General features: G+C 37.0%; 1 protein-coding gene across 4 annotated transcripts in view; it reads left to right on the plus strand.

The window, feature by feature from the left end:
• Nucleotides 1–215: 215 nt before the first annotated feature.
• Nucleotides 216–20,565, plus strand: part of Adam22 (ADAM metallopeptidase domain 22) — a 208,720-nt gene continuing 188,370 nt past the window's right edge. For all 4 annotated transcript variants that reach the window (XM_076860837.1, XM_076860809.1, XM_076860827.1 and 1 more), the window contains exons 1-2: nt 216–300; nt 768–928. In XM_076860837.1, coding sequence (XP_076716952.1) covers nt 216–300; nt 768–928 — 246 coding nt within the window. The remainder of the gene's footprint in view (nt 301–767; nt 929–20,565) is intronic.

Here is a 20,565-nt window from a genome sequence, read left to right on the forward strand (position 1 = left end):
TCGCTCCCCCCACCAGCGGAAGCGCCCGCGGAGCACAATGCAGCACTGAGGCAGCGCCGCGGTGGAGGCTGCAGCTCCTTGGCAGCTGCAGCATCGGCCCGGGCTGGGAGGGGGCGGCTGAGGGAAGCCAGAGGGCTCTGAGCTAGAGAGCCGGACCCGGCAGCCCCGGCATGAGAAGCTGAGCGTCTCGGGCGCGGTAGGCTGACAGCAGCACCATGCAGGCGGCAGCGACTGCGTCCGTGCCCTTCTTGCTGCTCTGCGCCCTGGGGACCTGTCCCCGGGCGCTCTGCGGCCGGGCAGGTAAGTTCGCCACCCTCAGTGGCTTCGGGATGTACCATTTTTCCGGGAGTCTTCGGAGCTCTCGGGCTCATTGAAAAGGGGCACCCCCATTTCTCAAGTGCGCGGGGAGATTTTTTTTTTTTTTTTTAATTTGGAAGGGTGATAAGAAGGGAGCAAAAATGCATGTATGGGGGCGCGCGGATGCACTAGAAGCCTTGGGTCAAATGCCTGTTTTTCTTAAGAGGACTGGGGAGAATGGGAAAGGGGTACCCTGCCTTTGGGCCCCAATCCTGGATGCTCTCAGATGAGCTGGTCCAAGGTTCTCCAGCTGGTGCCTCTGCGTCCTTCCAGATGGGGTCCGGGAGGGAGGAGGCGGTGGAATTTTCGTGAGGGAGAGATGTAGGACCACGGGAGGGACGAGTGTGGGTCAGAGTCTTTATTTTTGCCTTTTCTCTCCACTCCCTTCTGCCCCCCTTCCTGCCTGGAAGGAGACGCCTCTTTGACGGAGCTGGAAAGGAGGAACGAAAACCGCTTCCTGGAGCGCCAGAGCATCGTGCCACTGCGCCTCATCTACCGCTCGGGAGGCGAAGACGAAACTCAGCACGACGAGCTCAACACTCGGGTGCGGGGCGACCACGGCGGCCGGCAGGTGAGAAGCGCGGTGCAGGAGGTGGTCCTTCGAGCGGCCTGGCCCACCCGCGACCTCACGTTTGCTCTTGGTTGCCCTGGAGACGGGTGACTTGGGTGAAATCAGCGCAATCCTAATGAGAGTCATGCAGAAAGAAGGGGGAAAAGGGACTAAAAATAAATTTAAAAATAAATAACCGAAAGAAGCACTGCTGAGAGCTTTGCTTTGCTCCATGGGAAGTAGGGTACTTTGGGCGGGATACCTCCAGCAGAGCAGTAACCTTAGTGAAGGGGCGGGGAGGGAGTAGACCCTCTCATTTTAGTCAAGCAGAAAAACTTGCATAGGGGAGGAGATTATATATGGGCAGGTTTGCATCATCATTGTTGTTTAATGCTGAAAGCTTAGACTTTGTAATGCAAGATTGGTACTGTAAAAGAATGAGGGGGGGGGGACGGGGGAGGCATTCCTAAGAAACCCAAATTGTAAAAATAAGTTAAACTTAAGTTCTCTGATCACTTAGATTTGTGGAAACCAAAGATTCACCACTACTTTCTACAAAAGGGGTCCCCTCCCCGCCCCTTTCTTCATTAGTAGCAGTTCTCTTGGTGTAATTAGGGCTGTTTTGTTTATTAAGCATCTAAAATTATTTTTAAAAACCTAGCTTATGATTGTATCTGTATTTAGATCAATGTCACATATCCACAGATATGTTTGAAAATTATTTAGAATTTATCAGCTAATTTTAGTAAATATTTTGGGAGCTGTGTAAGTATTTTTGAATTTATAGCTATAAACCTGGCAGGCAGTTCACCCAATTGTAAGTACATATTAAGATAGAACTTATTCATGTAGTTGAAATTTTTTTAAAACTTCACTGAAGCAAAGGCAAACTGAACATTTTCACGTGCTTAAATATACTCACCAATACTTTAAGATATATCTGAGTGAAGTGATATTTATATTGACTTATCCATATATGTAAACTATGTAAAATTAGAAAAATATTATTTACATCTGAATTTGTAGCCAAATGCTTGATTCTGTTAAAATTTTGTCAATATACGCTAAGACATTAATCTAAGGACTACTGTAATATCCATCAAAGTTAGATTATTTTAGTAGAAGATATACTATTCCAAGTCGTTTTAATGGAGTCTATTATTTAAATTAATGTTTGGTAACTGCCTATTTTCCATTTTGACTTGTTTTCATTGGAAAACTGAAAGAGAAGGGAGCATAGTTTCTTAATCTTATTTTTCAACTAATTAGTATTTTTGTGGAGGAATATTCTCATGCCAATTTGCAACCTTTGATTATAAAAAATATCAAACACACAAAACTAGACAGAATAACATAATGAACCCCCAGTTTCAATGTTTAGCAACTGCTGTTTTATCTCTACTCTCTACTTATTCTTTCCCCTCGTGTATTATTTTGAAGCAAAGATTTCAGTAGTATACCCCTGAAAGGTAAGAATTCTTTTAAAACATGTAACCCTGACATTATCGTATTTTAAAATATTAAGAATAATTTCTTACCACTATTGAATAGCCAGTCTTTCCAGAAAAACTTCAAGTATCATATACGTACATGTACATATATGTGTTATGTGTGTATATATATTATATATGGGTATATATATATACCCATATATACATATGTCACATTTGTCTATTTGAACAAGGATCCAGTTAATGCCTAGAGACCACGATTGGTTTATTTATTTATTTTTTTAGGCTTCTTTTAATGTGTGATTTCCTCTCTCCATTTCTTTTTCTTTTTTTTTTTTTTAACGTTATTTATTAAAGACTTGAAGTCTTTCACCGTGTAGTTTCCCACAGTCTGAATTTTGCTGAGATATAGCTGTGCTTTAGAACAAATCACAGAGACTTTCTGGGAGAGGAAGGACAAAAGGAAGTAGAGATACAGAAAAGCCACAGGATTGAACCTGAAAACTCTGAGTCTCTGCCTCAATGCTGGTAATGCTGTCTTCAGTAACTTCTGACCTACTGTGTGTTGGTGAAAGACCAACATTTTGAAAAACAAGCCAATCCTTTTCTCACCATTTATAGGGCACTACTTCTGCAGTTTTTTGATTCATAGACCTGTCCACGTTGGTCAGAAAATACCTTGGGCCCCTGCAGATTTTACTTCTTAGAACAATAAATCTCACAATTGAGAAGAATGACTCTTGCCTTTTGGTGAGGTGTGAATAAATTGGTAGAATTTAGGTTAAGCACCATGACTACATTATTAATTCAAGTTAGAAGTGAAAGTTTGTATTGTCATCAAAGTAATTATTACAATTAATTATTATAAGAAATTGTCCCAGTGCTTGGCACATAGGCCACACAATATATTTTTTTCTTAAAAAAGTTTTTTTAAATTGTAGTTGAACATAATACTTGTATTTTGTTTTGTTTTTATGTCATGCTGAGGATCGAACCCAGTGCCTCACACAATGCTAGGCAAGTGCTCTGCCACTGAGCTACAACTCCAGCCCTCACACAGTATATCTTGTTGTCTGCATCACTTGGGGACCCATTGCAGTTCATCATGTTCCTTAAACTACTGCTGAAATCATGGTCAACTAGGACTGCACCTGGCAGTTAGGATTGCAAAGACCTATTTGACATAGGCCAACTTATACTACAATTAGGAAACTAAGAAGTTTTCTTGCCCTTCTAGTTTTCTAAGAGTTGTCATTGGACCTGAAAAAATAAGTTGGTTTTATATGGCTCTTGCTATTTCTTTGGTAATTAAATAGATATCTTTAGGTATCCACAGATATTTTTAGCAATTTTTTTATGTGTGTGTTGCAGAAATAAAATCAGGATGACTTTTTTGTGAGCTCACAAAGTTTATATATAGATTTTTCAATTTGTTTATTTAAAAGACATTTATTTACATGGGCTCCTGCTTTGCAGCAATTTTTGTGCAAGGCCCTAGGACTTTACAGATAAAAGACACAGTTCTAGCCTCTAAGATGTTCACAGACTAGTGGGAAGATGAATGAATGAATAAGCAATTCCTTTTGCTCTTCCCCATGGTTTTCTGGAAGTGATCAAAGATGGCTGTGAAAATATAGAAGTCCCAGCAATAACCCAAGTAAGCAGTCAGGGTGGGCTTTTTGGAGGATGCACTGTCTTAGTTGTGTTTTGAGGGGGAATTAGTAATTGGCTATTTTAAAGGGAGGGAATGGGTACAGCCAACTGAAGGGAGAGCAAGGACATAGGAATGTGAAGTCTGGACTTGTCTTTGTGAACTGCAGATGGTTAAGGGACCAAAGAGACAAAAGAAGAAAGCAGGGAATTGATGCTGTAGCACTTTCCTGACTTACTGAGGAATGTGGACTTAATCCAGTAGGCTGTCCAAGGATTTCAGTAAGGAGCATTAATTGGTTAGATTCATGCTACAGTGGGATGGTCCTGTTTGTTAGAAATGAATACTCTTAATTTCAAAGAGTCAATGAATATGATTGTTTACTTTTACTCATTGTTAAATACCAGTTCACATCATCATTAAGCCTCATAAGAACTTAGTTACTAAATATACTGAAAATACTGTAGAGGGAGTTAATGTTTGTAAAGCACTTAGGACAATGCTGGGCATATAGTAAGTACTCTGAGTCTGTTAAATAACGTTAACTCCCTCAGGCTGCTTGAGTACTATTTAGAAATTTTATGACATCACTGGAATGCAAAATGGTGTCCTAGTTACGGGAGTGTAACATTTCAAGAAGTGAGTTGCAAATTACCCAAATTTACACGACTGAATGGAACTGATTTGTCCTAGAGAGAACAGACCTTATAGGTCATTTAAATTAGTTCAGGTATCACTTAATACGATCAAGCAATTGACCTATGTATTACTCAATGATTCATAAAACTCCTAAGAACTATGACAGAATAAAAACTTTAATTTTATTCTTATTGTGTCCTTGTTTCAGTTTTCAGCCCTAAATGGGAACAATTTTTATTTTGGAAGAGATTTAATTTTAGTTCTGTTTAAATGCTGACAATTTGATGAGTGTGAAATAGTGCTTTTGTTGATGAGTCCATCTTGTAAAACATTTCATTTTAACATAGTCAGTTACTTCAAAGCACATTTTATTTTTTATTCCAAGTGAGATTATTACCTCATGCTAAAAGCTTATTATTCCATAAAGTCCTAAAAACAGTAGTTAAAATGATTACACTTGACTGTGGGTAACCTTGCTGTCTTCAAGGTTGTCTACTAGTTTGAAGTAATTTCAATCTTGGAAGATGGCACTAGAATAGTCTTTCTTCTGTCTTGAAAGTATTTATGGTGAAAGAATTGCATGTGTTAGATAAAAAGATAGAATTTTTAATTTTTTTAAACTGGTTACCCATTTGGGCAAGATATCATCTACTTAGTCTCACTGATGATTTGATATTGATAATCTTGTAATTGCTATTTTATAGAATATAAGCACCTTAATGATTACTCTTTTTTTTTTTTTTTGCCTGCCAAGCATCACAAATTTATTGTAGCAACAAAGATAGGTTATTTGGTAGTTTATTTTGTTGTGTAGTCACCTTATAAATTATGCATAATTTGTTGTATACTCATATGAGTATATTTCTCTACAAATAGCGGACATTATTTTTGTCAGTGAATTAGGCGGGTCACTTTTTTTTTTCCCTTTCTTCCTTTAGAAAGTGTTGTACCTTCTCAAATAGTTGGTCAGGTGCCAAGGACATAGCTTTACAATTTATCAGAGTTTTGAAAACCAATAATGACTGGAGAAAATGCAAGACGATAGCAAGATTGAAAGTAGAAGGTGTGCTCTATTCTGTTTGAATATATTTATATATATATTCCTAAGCATGGATGAGCTGTACTTAAAAGTGTGCTGTTTCATTTGGGAGCACTGAGTCAGCTTGACAGTAAATTGTCTGCAATACTGCTTCCCTGGTGGTAAAGAAATCCTAGGAATTACAACTTTGGTGGTATTTTGCAAAGATAACACAAACATTTTTTTAATTGTATATTTGTTAAACTAAGCTGGATATTGATTAAGGTTTGCTACCAATCAAAACTTTGTTATACTGCCATAAATAGGACAGGAACATTTCACAGTACATTTTGGTTCTCCTACCAACCTTCTTTTCCAAGAAAGTCAAAATCAAAATTACGAAATTTCCTTTAAGTCCTGATTCAAATTTACATAACTAAGTGGAATTGAAGAGTCCTAGAGAGAAGAGACATTATAAGTCATCTAACCTAATTTAGGAATTACTTTGTTTCTGCTCTGTGAGATCCCCCCCAAAAATATACATTTTTTGTTATCTTTGAAATTCTATCTAGTAATTTTAGTGTGCACAAAAGGAACCAGTTTTCATCACTTCTTAACTGCTACACATGGAAAACTATAAATGTCTCTATGAGCTTTTGGGTTGATAAAATTTGTTCCTAGTTTTATTCACTTTCTCATATGGCAAAGAATGCCAATTTTACCAATTAGAGTCTGTTTTAGATGTACATGTAGAGAGACTGTCTTTTTAATCTGGACACACTGAGAACAGGAACCTGTAAGGTCAGTATTGTTTAACAGTTCTGTGTTAGTCAGCTTTGCATTGCTGTGACCAAAATACCTGACAAGAACAATTAAAGGAGAAAAAAGTTATTTGGGCTCATAGTTTCAGTGGTTGTGTCCATGGTCAACTGGCTCCTTTGCTCTGGGCTAAGGAAAGTTGCTATCTCCCTAAAAGCAGAGGAGACAAAGAGAAGGAGGGGCCAGAGGGATGAAATCTAATCTCCAACTCCCAGTGACCCAACTCCTCCAGCCACACCTATCTGCCTATAGCTACCACCCAGTATAGTAGTTCTTCCAAATTATTAATCTATAAAATGGATCAATCCACTGATTAGGTTATAGTTCTCATAATCATTCCACCTCTGAACATTCCTGCATAAACACAGGAGCTTTGGGGACAAACCTCATATCCAAACCAAAGGAAAAGAAGATGTTCATAAAAATGGGGTGGGGAGAGAAAAGGAAGGAACCTTGAGGGGAATGATGGAAGGTAGAAGGAAAAAGAAATCAGGAAAAGAGAAAAATATTTGTAATAGAATTTCTATATATGTTATACACTAAAAAATTAATATGTAGTAATTTATGTGGTGACTTTATGTGCCAAATAGTCTTCTTAGTGCTTGATGTATGTGAACTCATCCCATCCTCAAAAAAATCACTTATGATAGGTTAATAACTTATCTGTGAAATCGCAAAGCTGAGAGGGGATTTGAACTCAAGGATTTCAACTCCAGTGCACCAGTTATATGATCAACCACTGTGCTACACTGGCCAGTGGTAGAGGGATACTGACAGTTCTTCAGATGTCATTTAAGACATTTGGATGTCTTTGGCAATGGGATCAAGGATTCCTTATATCAATTCCATTAGAACAACATATTTCTTGCAGTACTTGAAATACACACACACACACACACACACACACACATACACATTGAAGTTTCATTCATTTTACAACTTTAATATATGTATATATAATAATATGTATGTATGTATATATATAAAAAGTTGTATTATATATAGTTTTCAAGCTAGTAAAAGTGGAAAATTCAGAGATATTTGACATTTATAAGGTGAAAAATAACCTCTTTAAAGACATGTAAATATTCGATGGTTACATTCTTTCATTAAAAATCAACGTTTTTGGTATTCAGCAGTCAACATCAAAGTTATATGTACTCTTTTGTGGACAAAGTTTCATAAACAGAAACTTTAAATGCTAAACAGGGATCCACGTTCCTATATCCTTCATCAAAAGAAAATATACAAAATATGTTTTGTGGCTTTATAGAATTAGAAGCTGGAAGGTCCCAAATGTCAAGACATCCAGGTCACAGAGATACATAGCCTTAACCAAAAAATGATAGGTTCTGTGAATATCTAATTGGATGTGTTTAGTTTGGTAATAAAAGCACTAGAAAGAAAAATAGAAAGAGTTGAAAAAATAAGAATTAACTTTTTTTTAAAAAAAATATTTTTAGATGTTGATAACATTTATTTTATTCATTAATTTATATGCAGTGCTGAGAATCGAGCCCAGTGCCTCACACATGCTAGGCAAGCGCTGTACCACTGAGTCACAACCCCAGCCCAAGGATTAACATTTACCAGCTACCAGGCACTATGGAAGTGATTTCCATGTATCATTTCTCATTATGAAATAGACACTATTATATCCATTTTAAAAATGAGGAAGCTGGGGCTGGGGTTATGGCTCAGAGGTAGAGTGCTCACCTGGCATTCGTGAGGAACTGGGTTTGATCCTCAGCACCACATAAATATAAAATGTGTCCACCTATAACTAAGAAATAAATATTTTTTAAAAATGAGGAAACTTAGGCTTAGAAGCTAATTAAGCTGCTCGAGGTCATAAAGCTAGAAAATGGTAGAACTGTAAAAAGACTCTCAAAGAAAATGTTAGAAACCAACATCAAATAATCTTTTTGTAAAATCTTTGCAACTTATTTAACATAACATTTCTCATTCATCTCTATGTTAGAACATTCTTAAATAAATAACATTATTTATTTAGGAAACTGTTGACCCTGCCCAGGACTCTTTGGCTAACTTGCAATTATATTACACATAATTAAAATAGAGTTCAACATGCTATATTTTTAAGATATAAATACGTCATGTAGAACATGACTTTAGACTTCTTGCTGCCCTTTACTTCTGATTACATCATTTGAATTCCCTTTAAGATAGAAATATGTTTTGTTTCCAGCACAAGCTATTATTTGTAACTTGATTTTGAAAATAAAACTCAAAATGCTATACCATGATCAGAAATATCAGTAGTTTTAAGTGGAAAGAGAAGGAATAAGGAATTTCCTTATTCCTCTTGTCCCCAAATCAATTAGTTGTCTGCATTGAAGAGATTTTTCAGGATCATATGTATCAGCAAGGGTAAACAAAGACTTTTCTTCTCCTTTTTAAAAATTTATTTTGTACCAGGGGATTTTAGCACTTAGCCAGAGTTGCCCTTTTTGTTGCATTTTTTTGTCCGAGATCATTAGATAACACTTTGAAGATGAGAAATCAATGATACTTTTCTTGAGATAGGTCTTGAGAGCTCTCATTTTGCAATGGTTTTAAAATTTCTTACCCAAGGCAACGGAACTCCTGGGTGACAGTTTTGTTAGACCACATATTCTCTTGGCACTGCCTCATCTCTCTAGCCTTTACCTTTAGTGGGTCAATTTCTCTTCCGATTTTTTTTTTTTTCCAATTCACCTTTAAAATAGGCTTGTTGGCGAGAAATTCCCTTCATATCCTCCACTAGTAAGATTAGGTGTTGGGGCCAGACTGCTACAGGAATTTTTGCTATCCTGGTCATAGTGCAGACTTTTCTCTAAGGAGTTTCTCTTTCCTTGGATTAAACAGCAAGATGCTGCAGAGGGAGCTGCTACTTGACAGAACCTGATCCTGAAGGTTTCCTTAAATTCTCTAGTGGTTTTAGAATGCTTTTAGAATATCCAGTCAGGGGGAAGTCTATCCAGGCTCCCAGCTGTGGATCCTCAGCAGGCATAAGGGAAGTCAAGGTTATGCCCCACTTGGTGCTATTAATCTAGTTCAGACTGGAGAGTAGGGAAGATCATCAGAATCTGAGCAGGAGCAGGCTTTGGCCAAAGGCTCAGGGAAATCGCAGATCAGTTATGAGAGAAGATACTAGTCCCACTGAGCTGGGCCAATCCAGGACCTCCTGTCTGAACTAGAGAGAGCACTACCTTAAAGAGTCTGAGGGACTTTCTGATTTTTAATCTTAACCATTTAGGATTTAGTGGTTGGTTCCATTTTTGATCCATGTTATAGGTTTTTTAAAAGGAAACTTGTCTTTAGCCAGACTTGCTCTGATGGTCCCTGGGATTGCGTTCATTTCCCCATGAATTTTAAGTGTTTTGTTCAAAGGAAAGAAACGGAATTATTCAGCATAATGGTAAATTTGAAAATGCATATGTTAAAAAAATTCCCAGCATTCTCATTCAATGCTCCCTAAAGTTTTTTTTTTTTTAAATATTTAGCTTTTAGTTGTCGTTGGACACAATACCTTTATTTTATTTATTTATATGAGGTGCTGAAGATTGAACCCAGGGCCCTGCACATGTTAGGCAAGCGCTTTACCACTGAGCCACAACGCCAGCCCCTCCCTAAAGTTTTTCCTAGAATACCCATGGAAGTATTCCTAACTACTACTAAGCTGCAATTCATGCCAAATTCACCTTGAAAAGAACTCATAATCTTTGGGGGGGGAAAAAGGACTGGAAAGAAAAGTATTCAACTCAATAATTACAAATTTTCAAAACTCCAATTTATAAAGACTCTACATTATTTCAACATACATTTATTTAACAAATACTACACACTGTTGAAAATAGCCTATTGCTCCTTTGAAGCTCCTTTTCTCCTCTCTTTTCCCTCTTTCCTCCTCCATTGTCCTTTCTCTCTTTCTTTCTTAATTTTCCTTCTCTTCCTCCTTCTTCCTCTTCCTCCTCCTCTCAGTTGGTCTTATTAAAGTTCTGCAGGGTGTGGGAGAGGGATCTAAGGGGCCCATTCTGCTCCCTCTTATGTAATTCCGACTCTAGACACTATGCCTTTCCTGAGTTGGGAGATGAAGCCTAAATCAATTTCCTTACTCATGCAGGAATTTTTTTTTCTTTATTTTTTTTAGTTGTAGTTGAACTCAATACCTTTATTTTATTTGTTTATTTTTATGTGGTGCTGAGGATCGAGCCCAGCACCTCGAACATATGTGCTAGGTGAGCACTCTACCGCTGAGTCACAACCCCAGCCCCAGGAGTTTTTGATTCTCTAAAAATTAAACTAAATTTGTATAAAATGAGCAGTAGAATAGCACGTGGTATTTGTTAAATGTATGGTGTATGAATGAAAAGTCTTTGCAAACTGGAGTTTGGAAAGATTTAATTATTTAATTGGATATTTTTGGTATCAGTCTTTGCCGAAGAGTGAATAATTTTCAAGGTGACTTTGATATACCCTGCAGCTTATCAGAGTTAGGAATACTTTGATGTGTGTTCCAGAAAATCTTTAGGTATTGTTTAATGAGAACACTGGGTAATTTTTAAAACAAATGCATTTTCATAGTTACCATTATGGTGAACACTTTGGCTATTGTTTCTTATGAAAAGTTTTTATTGACTTTGATAGAAATGTAAATATTATTGAAGATGATGAAAATTTGACTCAGGACTAAAAAAAATATTGTACTTTTTATGATCCTGTATGGATGGTTAATGTGTAATTAGGATATTGCTTTCTAAGTTATTTCCTCATAAAAGTGCCTTTTAAGTTGGACAGATACTGAGTGGGGTGGGTAGGTAGAGGAAATTCATGTTTGTTGTCACCAAAGGTGGAACCATTTCTGAATGAGTAGGTAACTAGAGGTAAGACTATTTTAAAATCACAGTGTACATTTTTGTTGACCCTCAGGATGCCTTAAGGTAAAGGGGCAGGGGGATACTGATGTTGAAATACTAAGAATTCTTATATGATGTACTTTCTGAGATAAGTTGAGAACAGTGTTCTTATAGTTCTTAATGATCTTGCATAGACAATGTTCTTATGGGTAATGAAGAAAAGCACCATTAATTTGTAATTTGAACCAGTTTAATTTGAAATCACTGATGTGAGTTGTTTAAATATTCTGATTGTGAAATCTTGGAGTTTACAGTTGTAGAGTATTGGGGTAAAAGTATTTTAATTTAGTTGCACAGAAAAACATGGAATGTAGTTATGGACCCTAGTCTTCATTTTTATTTCTTCCCATCATTGAGTGCAGACAGTCTTATACACAACGAATAGTCAACAAACAAATGTTGGCTGAATGGGATAGTTTATGCCATGCCATGTAGAGGGCCTTGTTCCATTTTTGTGCTCTCATATGCCTGATGTTACATTAGACTTTCCCTGGTTAGTTATTTCTTCACGTCGTTCTTCATCTCTTTATTCCTCACCTCTCAGTAAGGAAGGCTCTGTCACTCTTGTGTAGTCCTTTTCCATTTGTCATTTTCCTGTGAACATAACTTCTTATTTCCTCTGACCTTTGGTTTATTTTGTATTTTTCCCCCACTCTATTTCTGTCAAGTGTCTCTTTCTCTTAGCAACTGAAGTAAAAACAAGTCTCCAGAAGTTATTTACATTCAGTGTTGGGAACCATCCCTGTTGCACAATGCTGGACTTAACGTATTTTGGAATTTGGAAAATGTGGTATAGTTCAACAAGCTTTCCATTTTACTACTTACCTTTAAATCATATTTTGTGTGTTTTTTTCTTTTTCTTTGATTCCCCTTGCCCCTTAATTATTCTCTTCATTGGGTATGGATTGAAGTATCCATTCTGTTCTTCACTGCTGAAATAATCTCCTTTCTAATTTTTAAAAAAATTCTCATTGCTGCTAATCCCCTGGGTTTTAAGTTTTGAGTTATTTTGAGTTATGTACCTAGTCTATCCTCCTCACTTGGTGAGCATGACACTTTTCAGAGGCTTCAATGGTGATCCATTGCTACAGGATGGTGATCCATTGCCACACTGGTACAGGGTGCATATTTAGGATAAAGGAATGACAGGCATTTTTACACATACACTAAAAGTAGAACTTGTATCATAGGCTTGGCATAAAATTGTGTATGCTTATGTGTGTGTTAGGGGAGGGGGCTAGGGCCCTTACAACATGGGTGTTACTAGATTGTGACCCTATGACAGAGACTGCAATCTTGGCGTGTGTTTGGTCATTCATATTCACCATTGCTTATTCATTGCTTAGTATTGTGCCTGACCTACAGAGGGTACTCAGTAAATATTTATGGTCTGTTTTATTTCAATTTTCTGTCTCAAAGATGTAGAGTAAAAGTTTTTTTGTAATCATTTATGTTAGTGATTTTATTTACTTTGGAGGTATTTCCCATAGTTATAATACCTCTTTCCAAGTGGAATATTCAAATCTTTTTTTGGATGGGGTGAAGAGAAGCATGGTGCTCCTTCCACAGATGCCTAATCTCTGAACTCTTTCTTCTTCTTTACCTCACATATTCCTGTTGGTCCAACAGAGATGCTGAGTCTTTAGTATGCCCAGATTCTGTGGGGATCCTTGGATAGTGAGTGTCTGCACTGATGTAGCTGTCCCTCTTCTTGGAATCTGAGGCAGGGTTTATTAGGAAAGGCAGGGCCGTAGTGATAAGAGGAGAGAGCCTGCCAGAGAAAGTGGCAGGAACTTGGACCATGATTGGCATACTGACATTCCACCACCTAACGCTGCCTTGCTGTCTCCCAGCAACTTTAATCACTGTGACAAAATCATCCGTGTCAGTTTATAGCCCCGTCTCTCCTAACAAAAATAAATCCTAGATGTTTAACCTTTGTGTGTGATTTTATTCACCAGGCTTTGTCATTTGCTGCCTGGAGCTGCATTTTCTTTAAGACAATGATGTGTGTCTACTGAGAGAGTGACATGTAGTGTTCCTGATGGACCTGAATTCATATGACATATTCAGCCAATGATTTCCCTTAATATTTATTTCTCATTTTTTAAACTGTGATATTGAACTAAGGACAACATCTTCTTTTATTTCTAAGCCCTATATAACTGTTGCCTAATATTTGTTTAAGTTTTTCTAATTTTTATCTTTCTTTTATGGACTAACAAGTTAATGTAAAATATTTTTATTATTTATGTGAATTAATTAAGTCAATTATAATGCTATTTTATAGTTTTATAATATAAACATACTATATAATAAAATATTTATATTAGTTAAATATTTGTTAATTATAAATTTTCCTTATAATATTAATTGATGGTATAAGCTAATATAAAACATTTTCTATTTTAAAATATTTCTTGGGAGGTTACCCATATGGGATTCTGGGAAATCTCTATGCTTATAAAAGATCTGTACATGCTGACTTAAATATGAATAAAGCACCAGTAAAGGTAGTCCTTTTGGGGCTGGATTGTGGCTCAGTGGTAGAGCACTCACCTAGCATGTGTGTAGGCCCTGGGTTCAATCCTCAGCACCACATATAAATGAAAGTATTATGTGCAACTACAACTAATAAATAAATAAATATTAAAAAAAGAATAGTCCTTTTAGTATAAGTAGTTTTAACCATGTATACCACAGTATAAATAAGGATCTATTTTAAGGACTTATTCTAGGGAAGAGGCCCCACATCAAAAGTTGAAGATCATGAAGTTGTCTGACAGCAAAGAACTCTGAAACTGTTTTTATGACTTCAGCTGACTTGGTGTAATCTCAGGAATAAAAAAATTCATGTTTTACTTATGTGTATTTAAAAAATAGCTTTATTGAGATATAATTTGCATACCATAGAATTTATCCATTTTAAAATATCTACAATTCAAAGATTTTTGTTGTATTCAGAGATTGTGCAACAATCACTACAATTTCAAAGCATTTTTATTACCTTAGAAAGAAATCCCATACCAACCTCCCCTGTAAATAGCACCTGTAGGCAAACACTAATCTACTTTTTGTCTCTATAGATTTGCCTGTCTTAGACATTTTATGTAAGTGGAATCATGCACTCTCTGGTCTTTTGTAACTGGCTTCTTTCACTTAGCATAATACTTTCAAATTTCATCTATATTGTAGCTTGCATCAGTACTTCAGTCCCTTGAATTACTGAATAATATCCCATTATTTATTCATTCATCTTGATGGACATCTGGGTTCTTTCCATTCTTTGACCATCATGAATGACACAGTTATAAACATTTCTGCAAAAGTTTTGTGTGGATGTGGGGACAGATGGACAGACACACACACATACATACACACGCAAAATCAAAATATGTGTCATGAAACAGATCTTACCCGTATTATATGCAGTAGAATACTTTTCATTCTACTCCATTCTGTTTCATTTTCTAAAATATCCTGATCATGGTATATTAAAGTGATTTCAGAAGCTCTTCTGTGAAAACCAAGATTTGAAATGTACTTATGCAAACAATAATGATTTTATGTTGTTTTAAAAATAATAGTTTATTGATATATAATTTGCATACATAAAATTCATTCTTCTAACTGTGCAATCCAGTGTTTTTAATACAACTTTAATAAAATTTACAGTTATTCACAATACATTGTTTTTTTTTTCTTTTCTGTCTGGCTTCCTCATTTTTTTTAAATATATTTTTTAGTTGGAGATGTACACAATACCTTTATTTATTTGTTTATTTTTATGTGGTGCTGGGGATTGAACCCAGTGCCTCACACTCTATAACTCTGACTGAGCCACAACCCCAGCCCTGGCTTCCTCTTTTTATCATCATATTGTTGTTGGTGCCATTATAAACTAGTTGTGCTCTTAAATCCATTTATTCAGCTTCTTTATTTTATTTCTATGTGGTGCTGAGGATCCAACCCAGGGCCTTGCACATGCTAGGTGAGCGCTCTACCACTGAGCCACAACCACAGACCCACCAGCCACAACCACAGACCTCCTTATTTAGCTTTTTATTAACATGACTCTCTGTCTTGTGTTGGGTTAGCCTTCAGCTCCATGGAAGAACTTCCCTTTTCTTGTAGTGGATTTTCATATTTAATAAATATTTCAACACTTAATCAACCATGTGTTCCTGAGTTTCCAACAGTTTTCAACAAACATTCTTTCCAAAATATGTTATTCCAAAGTTAGTTGTTTGTATAATTTCTCCTTCTCAAGAAATAATTGGGTTAGAAGAAGTCCGTATGCTTTTATTTTTAGCATCATATGTTCATAGCAGAAAGTGTTCAAGAAGAAAAAAGCTCAAGTGCTGATAGTCTGAGAGTATTGTTGCTGATTCTGGTGGGAGTGATGGTGGTGGTGGTGGTAGGTGGAGGATTCATGGGACATCTCTTCTTCATTGGGCCATGGGTCAGTTTTAGTCCCAACTTGATGAGAGAAACAGCTATACTTTCCTGTGCACCTTTGGCCCTTTGTACAGTTGCGTATTTCAGTTATGTTCAAGCTATTAATCATGCCTTTTTTATAGCTTCTGTTCTCTGCAGTGTGTTTTCACTAGAACTAGAGATTCTTGAATTCTCTTTTCATTATCCAATTTGAATAATGAAGGAACTGAGGGGATTGGCAAATATTTAATAGAACTTGATTCTTGTTCCTTTTCTTATAAAGCCTAAAACTTGCCAGCTCTGTAATTAAAAATTTTCTATTTTTTAAAAAATTTCAGGTTAAGACTCAAAAACTGTTTTGGTCAATCTGATGCAGTGTGTGTGTGTGTGTGTGTGTGTGTGTGTGTGTGTAAGGGGGGATAATTATTTCCTGTAATTTGCTTTAGTTCATTCCACAAATATTTGTTGAGGGCCTACTATGTGACAGGCATTGTCCTTGGTCCTTGGGATACATCAGTGAATTAAAAAAAAAACCCTTTATTTATTCTGTGGCCCATATTCTAGCAGATAAACAGAAACATATTAAATGATGAATTATACAGAGTGTTAGCAGGTAAGGACTAAGAAAAAAAATACAGCATGGTAATGAGGATTAGGAGTGTAGGGAAGAATGAGGGCAAAGATTGTACATTTTTTTTTTCCTCCAATGCTGGGGCTTGAACCCAAGGTCTTATGCATGCTAGGCAAGCACTCTACCAGTACACTACACTCAGGACTTGGGTTGTTATTTTTAATAGGGTAGTTCATTAGGCCAGAGAAGATCACATTGAGAAAAATACTTGAAGGAAGTGGGGAATGAGCCCTGTGGGTATCTGAGGAAGAGCATTCCAGGGAAAGAGAAACCAGTTTGATGGCCCCAGGGCCAGAGTGTTTCAAGAATTAATAACAACTTGACTACTCCAAAGAAAATTAATGATAAAGGTCTTATTGGAAACTGTACTTGTGGGGAAACATTGGAATCATCCATACCTGTGGCAGTATTTTTGTTTTCTTCCTATAATTTCAAAATATTGGCTTATTTCACCAAGGAAGACCATACAGATTTTCACTGTGGTGTCTGCATTTTAATTCTTATTCCTCCTCTTTCCACAGTCTCACAATGCAATTCATTTGCGTCTTTCTTTGCAAGACAGTATTACTTTTGTATTTTTAGCACATACATGGTTATAGATTACTCTTTTTGTGTGGTTGGTGGGTATTTTTAGTACCAACCTTCCATAAAGCAGCAGATACTTTCTGCTATGCCTCAGAGATGAGCCGCATACCTCCAAACCATCTCTGAACATATCCTGTTTCGCAAATGGAGCAAATAGCCCTAAATTACATTAAGACAGGGTTTTGTTAGCTAAGAGGAAAAATAAGATGATACAGCATTGGAACAGAATACAAATGGATGTTAAGAAACTGTTTCAAGAACCTTATAAAGTAGGCTCAACAATCTTTGTTCAAAATACTTTTGAGTTAGATGTTCGTTTCCTCATAAGTAGGAGGAAGAATGAATCATATAACTCTTTGAAGCTCCCTAAAGCTCAGAGTTCCATCCTTTTCCCTCTGTACTGTGGATAACACATATTTCAAGGTATGTGGCCAAATGACTGCCAAACTCACTAAAAAATGTTGGCTGAATAAGATTAATACAGGAATGAATGCAGGTCAGAAGTTTCTAAGGAGAATAAGTAGATTCTTATAAGCATATACCTATAAGGGTCGAATTCTAAATGACAGCAGTAGTGCTTATAACTGCTGGAGAAGTAACTAGGCAAGAATCCAATAAAATAGTTTAACTGTAGGAAAGCAACCTTTATATATAGTCCTGAGAACTATTTCTCATTTTTGGCTAAGTACTGTTTGCAGGTTAACTATTCTCATATTGTTGTTAGATAACAGTTGTTGGAGTTGTTTTGAATTTATAAGTGACCACATACTTTGTGTCACAGAAGGTGCCAATTATTGGGAAGACAGTCATACTTGGTACTGGGTTGAGGGTAGAAAGTGGTATAGCTGAAGGGCATGAACCTCAATAGGGAGGGATAGAGGAATTGTCACCTGAAAGTGACCAAGGAAGCAAGAGCAATTCTGACTCCTGATTACAATAAGAAATTCTGTTCGCACAGGCTTTGACTTCTGAAGGGTAACATCCCTAACATCTACGGAACTAGACCATTCTATGTACTTTACATCTATTCAATCTTCATAGAAATCCTCAGAGGTTGGTACTCTTGTTGCTAATTTAATGAATACAGAAACTGAGGCACAGAGAACTAAATAACTTGCCCAAGATCACTTAGCTCAGCAAGGAATAGAGCTAGGCTTTAAACAAGGAATCTGGCTGGAGAATGTAACATTTTAACTACTGTGCTCTCCAGCTTTTCTTAAGTTATCATTACAGTTTAAAACAGAGGGAAATCCTTCTGAACAAAACAGTTGAGCAATGGACTAGCCTTGTACAACAATAGCATGTCTTTCCAGACAGAATAAATCTGTGGGTAGGGATCTGATCTTCTTTGGAGTCTACTTTGGCTCTCCTGGAGTCCTGTACATACAGCAGAGGTTCAGGCTTGGTGGGGAGAGGTATAGAGCCCTCTGGGAAGGCCAGAGAAGGACAAAGAGGACAGCTTGGTGGCAGTTTGCTGAGAATGCTGGTCTGGGGAACATTTGAGTCAGAAGTCCTTGCCAGGAGGCAGCTTCCCAAAAACCCAGTGGGGGTGGTTCAGAGAGACGACCTACACACTTTTGAGAAGTGAATAGATACTCTTGGTGGGGGGAGTGTTAAAATAAATGAAAAGTGATCTCCATGAGGTTTTATTCATTTTTCTCAAAGCAACATTTTTTAAAAAAATCATAAAACACAGAAAGAAAACTGTGCTTGGCTTTTTTCCTTTTTAAGGAAATCAAGATGTCGTATAAGAATCCTTTCTTTAACTCAGCATGTCACAAACACGGAGGACTCATTAAACTGCCCTCATTTGCCCCCAGGAGAGGCAAGAACTAGAGAGTTTAGTTTATTCGTCTTTGTTTTAAAACACATCAAGAGCACAGAGACCTGGGTCACATATAGGACAGACAGAAAATAGTTGTGGGCGCCTATGTGCATGCAGTTTTGTGAAGACTGAGTGAATAAGTGGAGGAAGAAAAGGAGACTCTGATCTCCCTTGTGTCTCCAGGGTGCCACCATTCTGCCCTAAAGAGTAATGACTTCTTAGGATTTTATTTATCTATTCTTTCTGTTTTTGGTACTGTGGGGGATCAAATTTTGTCAGCCTTTGACAGAAAATATTTTCTATTAAGAGTTGAGTTCACCACTGGGCACAGTGGCGAATGTCTGTAATCCCAGTGGACTGGGAGGCTGAGGCAGAAGGATCTCAAGTTCAAAGCCAGCCTCAGCAAAAGTGAGGCACTAAGCAACTCAGAGAGACCCTGTCTCTAAATAAAATACGAAAAAGGTTGGGGATGTGGCTCAGTGATCCAATCCCTGGTTCAATCCCTGGTACCTCCCCCCCCGCACCCCCCCCCAAAAGACTTCATGCTAGTGAAGAAAACAATGGTGAATGTTTAGTCACTCACCATTTTTGCTGCTGTGATTGAAAGACCTGGCCAGAACAACTGTAGAGGAGGAAAAAATTTATTTAGGGCTCACAGTTTCAGAGGTCTCCATCTGTAAGTGGCTGGCTCCATTTCTTAGGGCTCAACGTGAGGTAGAATATCTTGGTGGAAGAGTGTGGCAAAGGGAAGAAGCTCACATGATGGTCAGGCAACAAAGAGAGAGACTTTACTTGCTATATACCAAATAGCCATGCCCGCAATGTCCTACCTACTCCACCCATCCCCTACCAGCCTTCAGTTACTACTCAGTTAATCCCTATTAAGGGATTAATTCACTGGTTGGGTTAAGGTTATCACAACCCAATCTCTGAACCTTCTTGCATTGTCTCACACGTGAGCACTGGGGGGACACCTCGCATCCAAACCATAACAATGAGAATAATAATTTGATTTCCTTTTTGTATTCAAATATGAAGTTGTAACACTAAATAGAAATCTCTAAGAGTATGGGATTTTCTCACTTATCTGAAGTATTTCAGAGCTAAGTGTAAGTCTGCATCTGATTCTGACTTTATATCACTGGATATAATTAGCATGTCTTAGGTCTAAAGATCAGTGAGGATCTCTATTCTACCTCCTTCATTTAGAGCATCAGTTCTATTTCTGGCTGTTCAGAGTTGGACTCATTTGACTACAAAATTTGCTTGTTTCAAATAGTAATATTCTTCCTCGTTGTAGTTAACTATAAGCTTTTGCTGCCATAATGTATGCACCTGTGCACACGTACACACAAGCATTATTGGTTGTACAATGGATAAGGTAAACTGATTTCTAGAGTTATTCTGTGTCTCATAATAGCATCTCTTTCTTTCAGAGATGATTAAGAATGAGAGTATCCACATACCAAGAAATAAATAAAATTTAAAACTTCATCAACAACGAATAAAAATGTTTTTTTTTAAAAGAATGAGAGTATTTAAAAAAAATTTCACTTTTTTAGTGTTTAGTACTAAGATTTAATTACAACTCCATATAATTATATATGACATGAACTTTTTATGATGGGATAATAGGGATCTAGCTTCATTGAATAATGGAAGTATAACTAAAATTACTATTTA

Source organism: Callospermophilus lateralis, chromosome 1 (assembly GCF_048772815.1).
Source record: "Callospermophilus lateralis isolate mCalLat2 chromosome 1, mCalLat2.hap1, whole genome shotgun sequence".
NCBI classification, from domain to species: Eukaryota; Metazoa; Chordata; class Mammalia; order Rodentia; family Sciuridae; genus Callospermophilus; species Callospermophilus lateralis.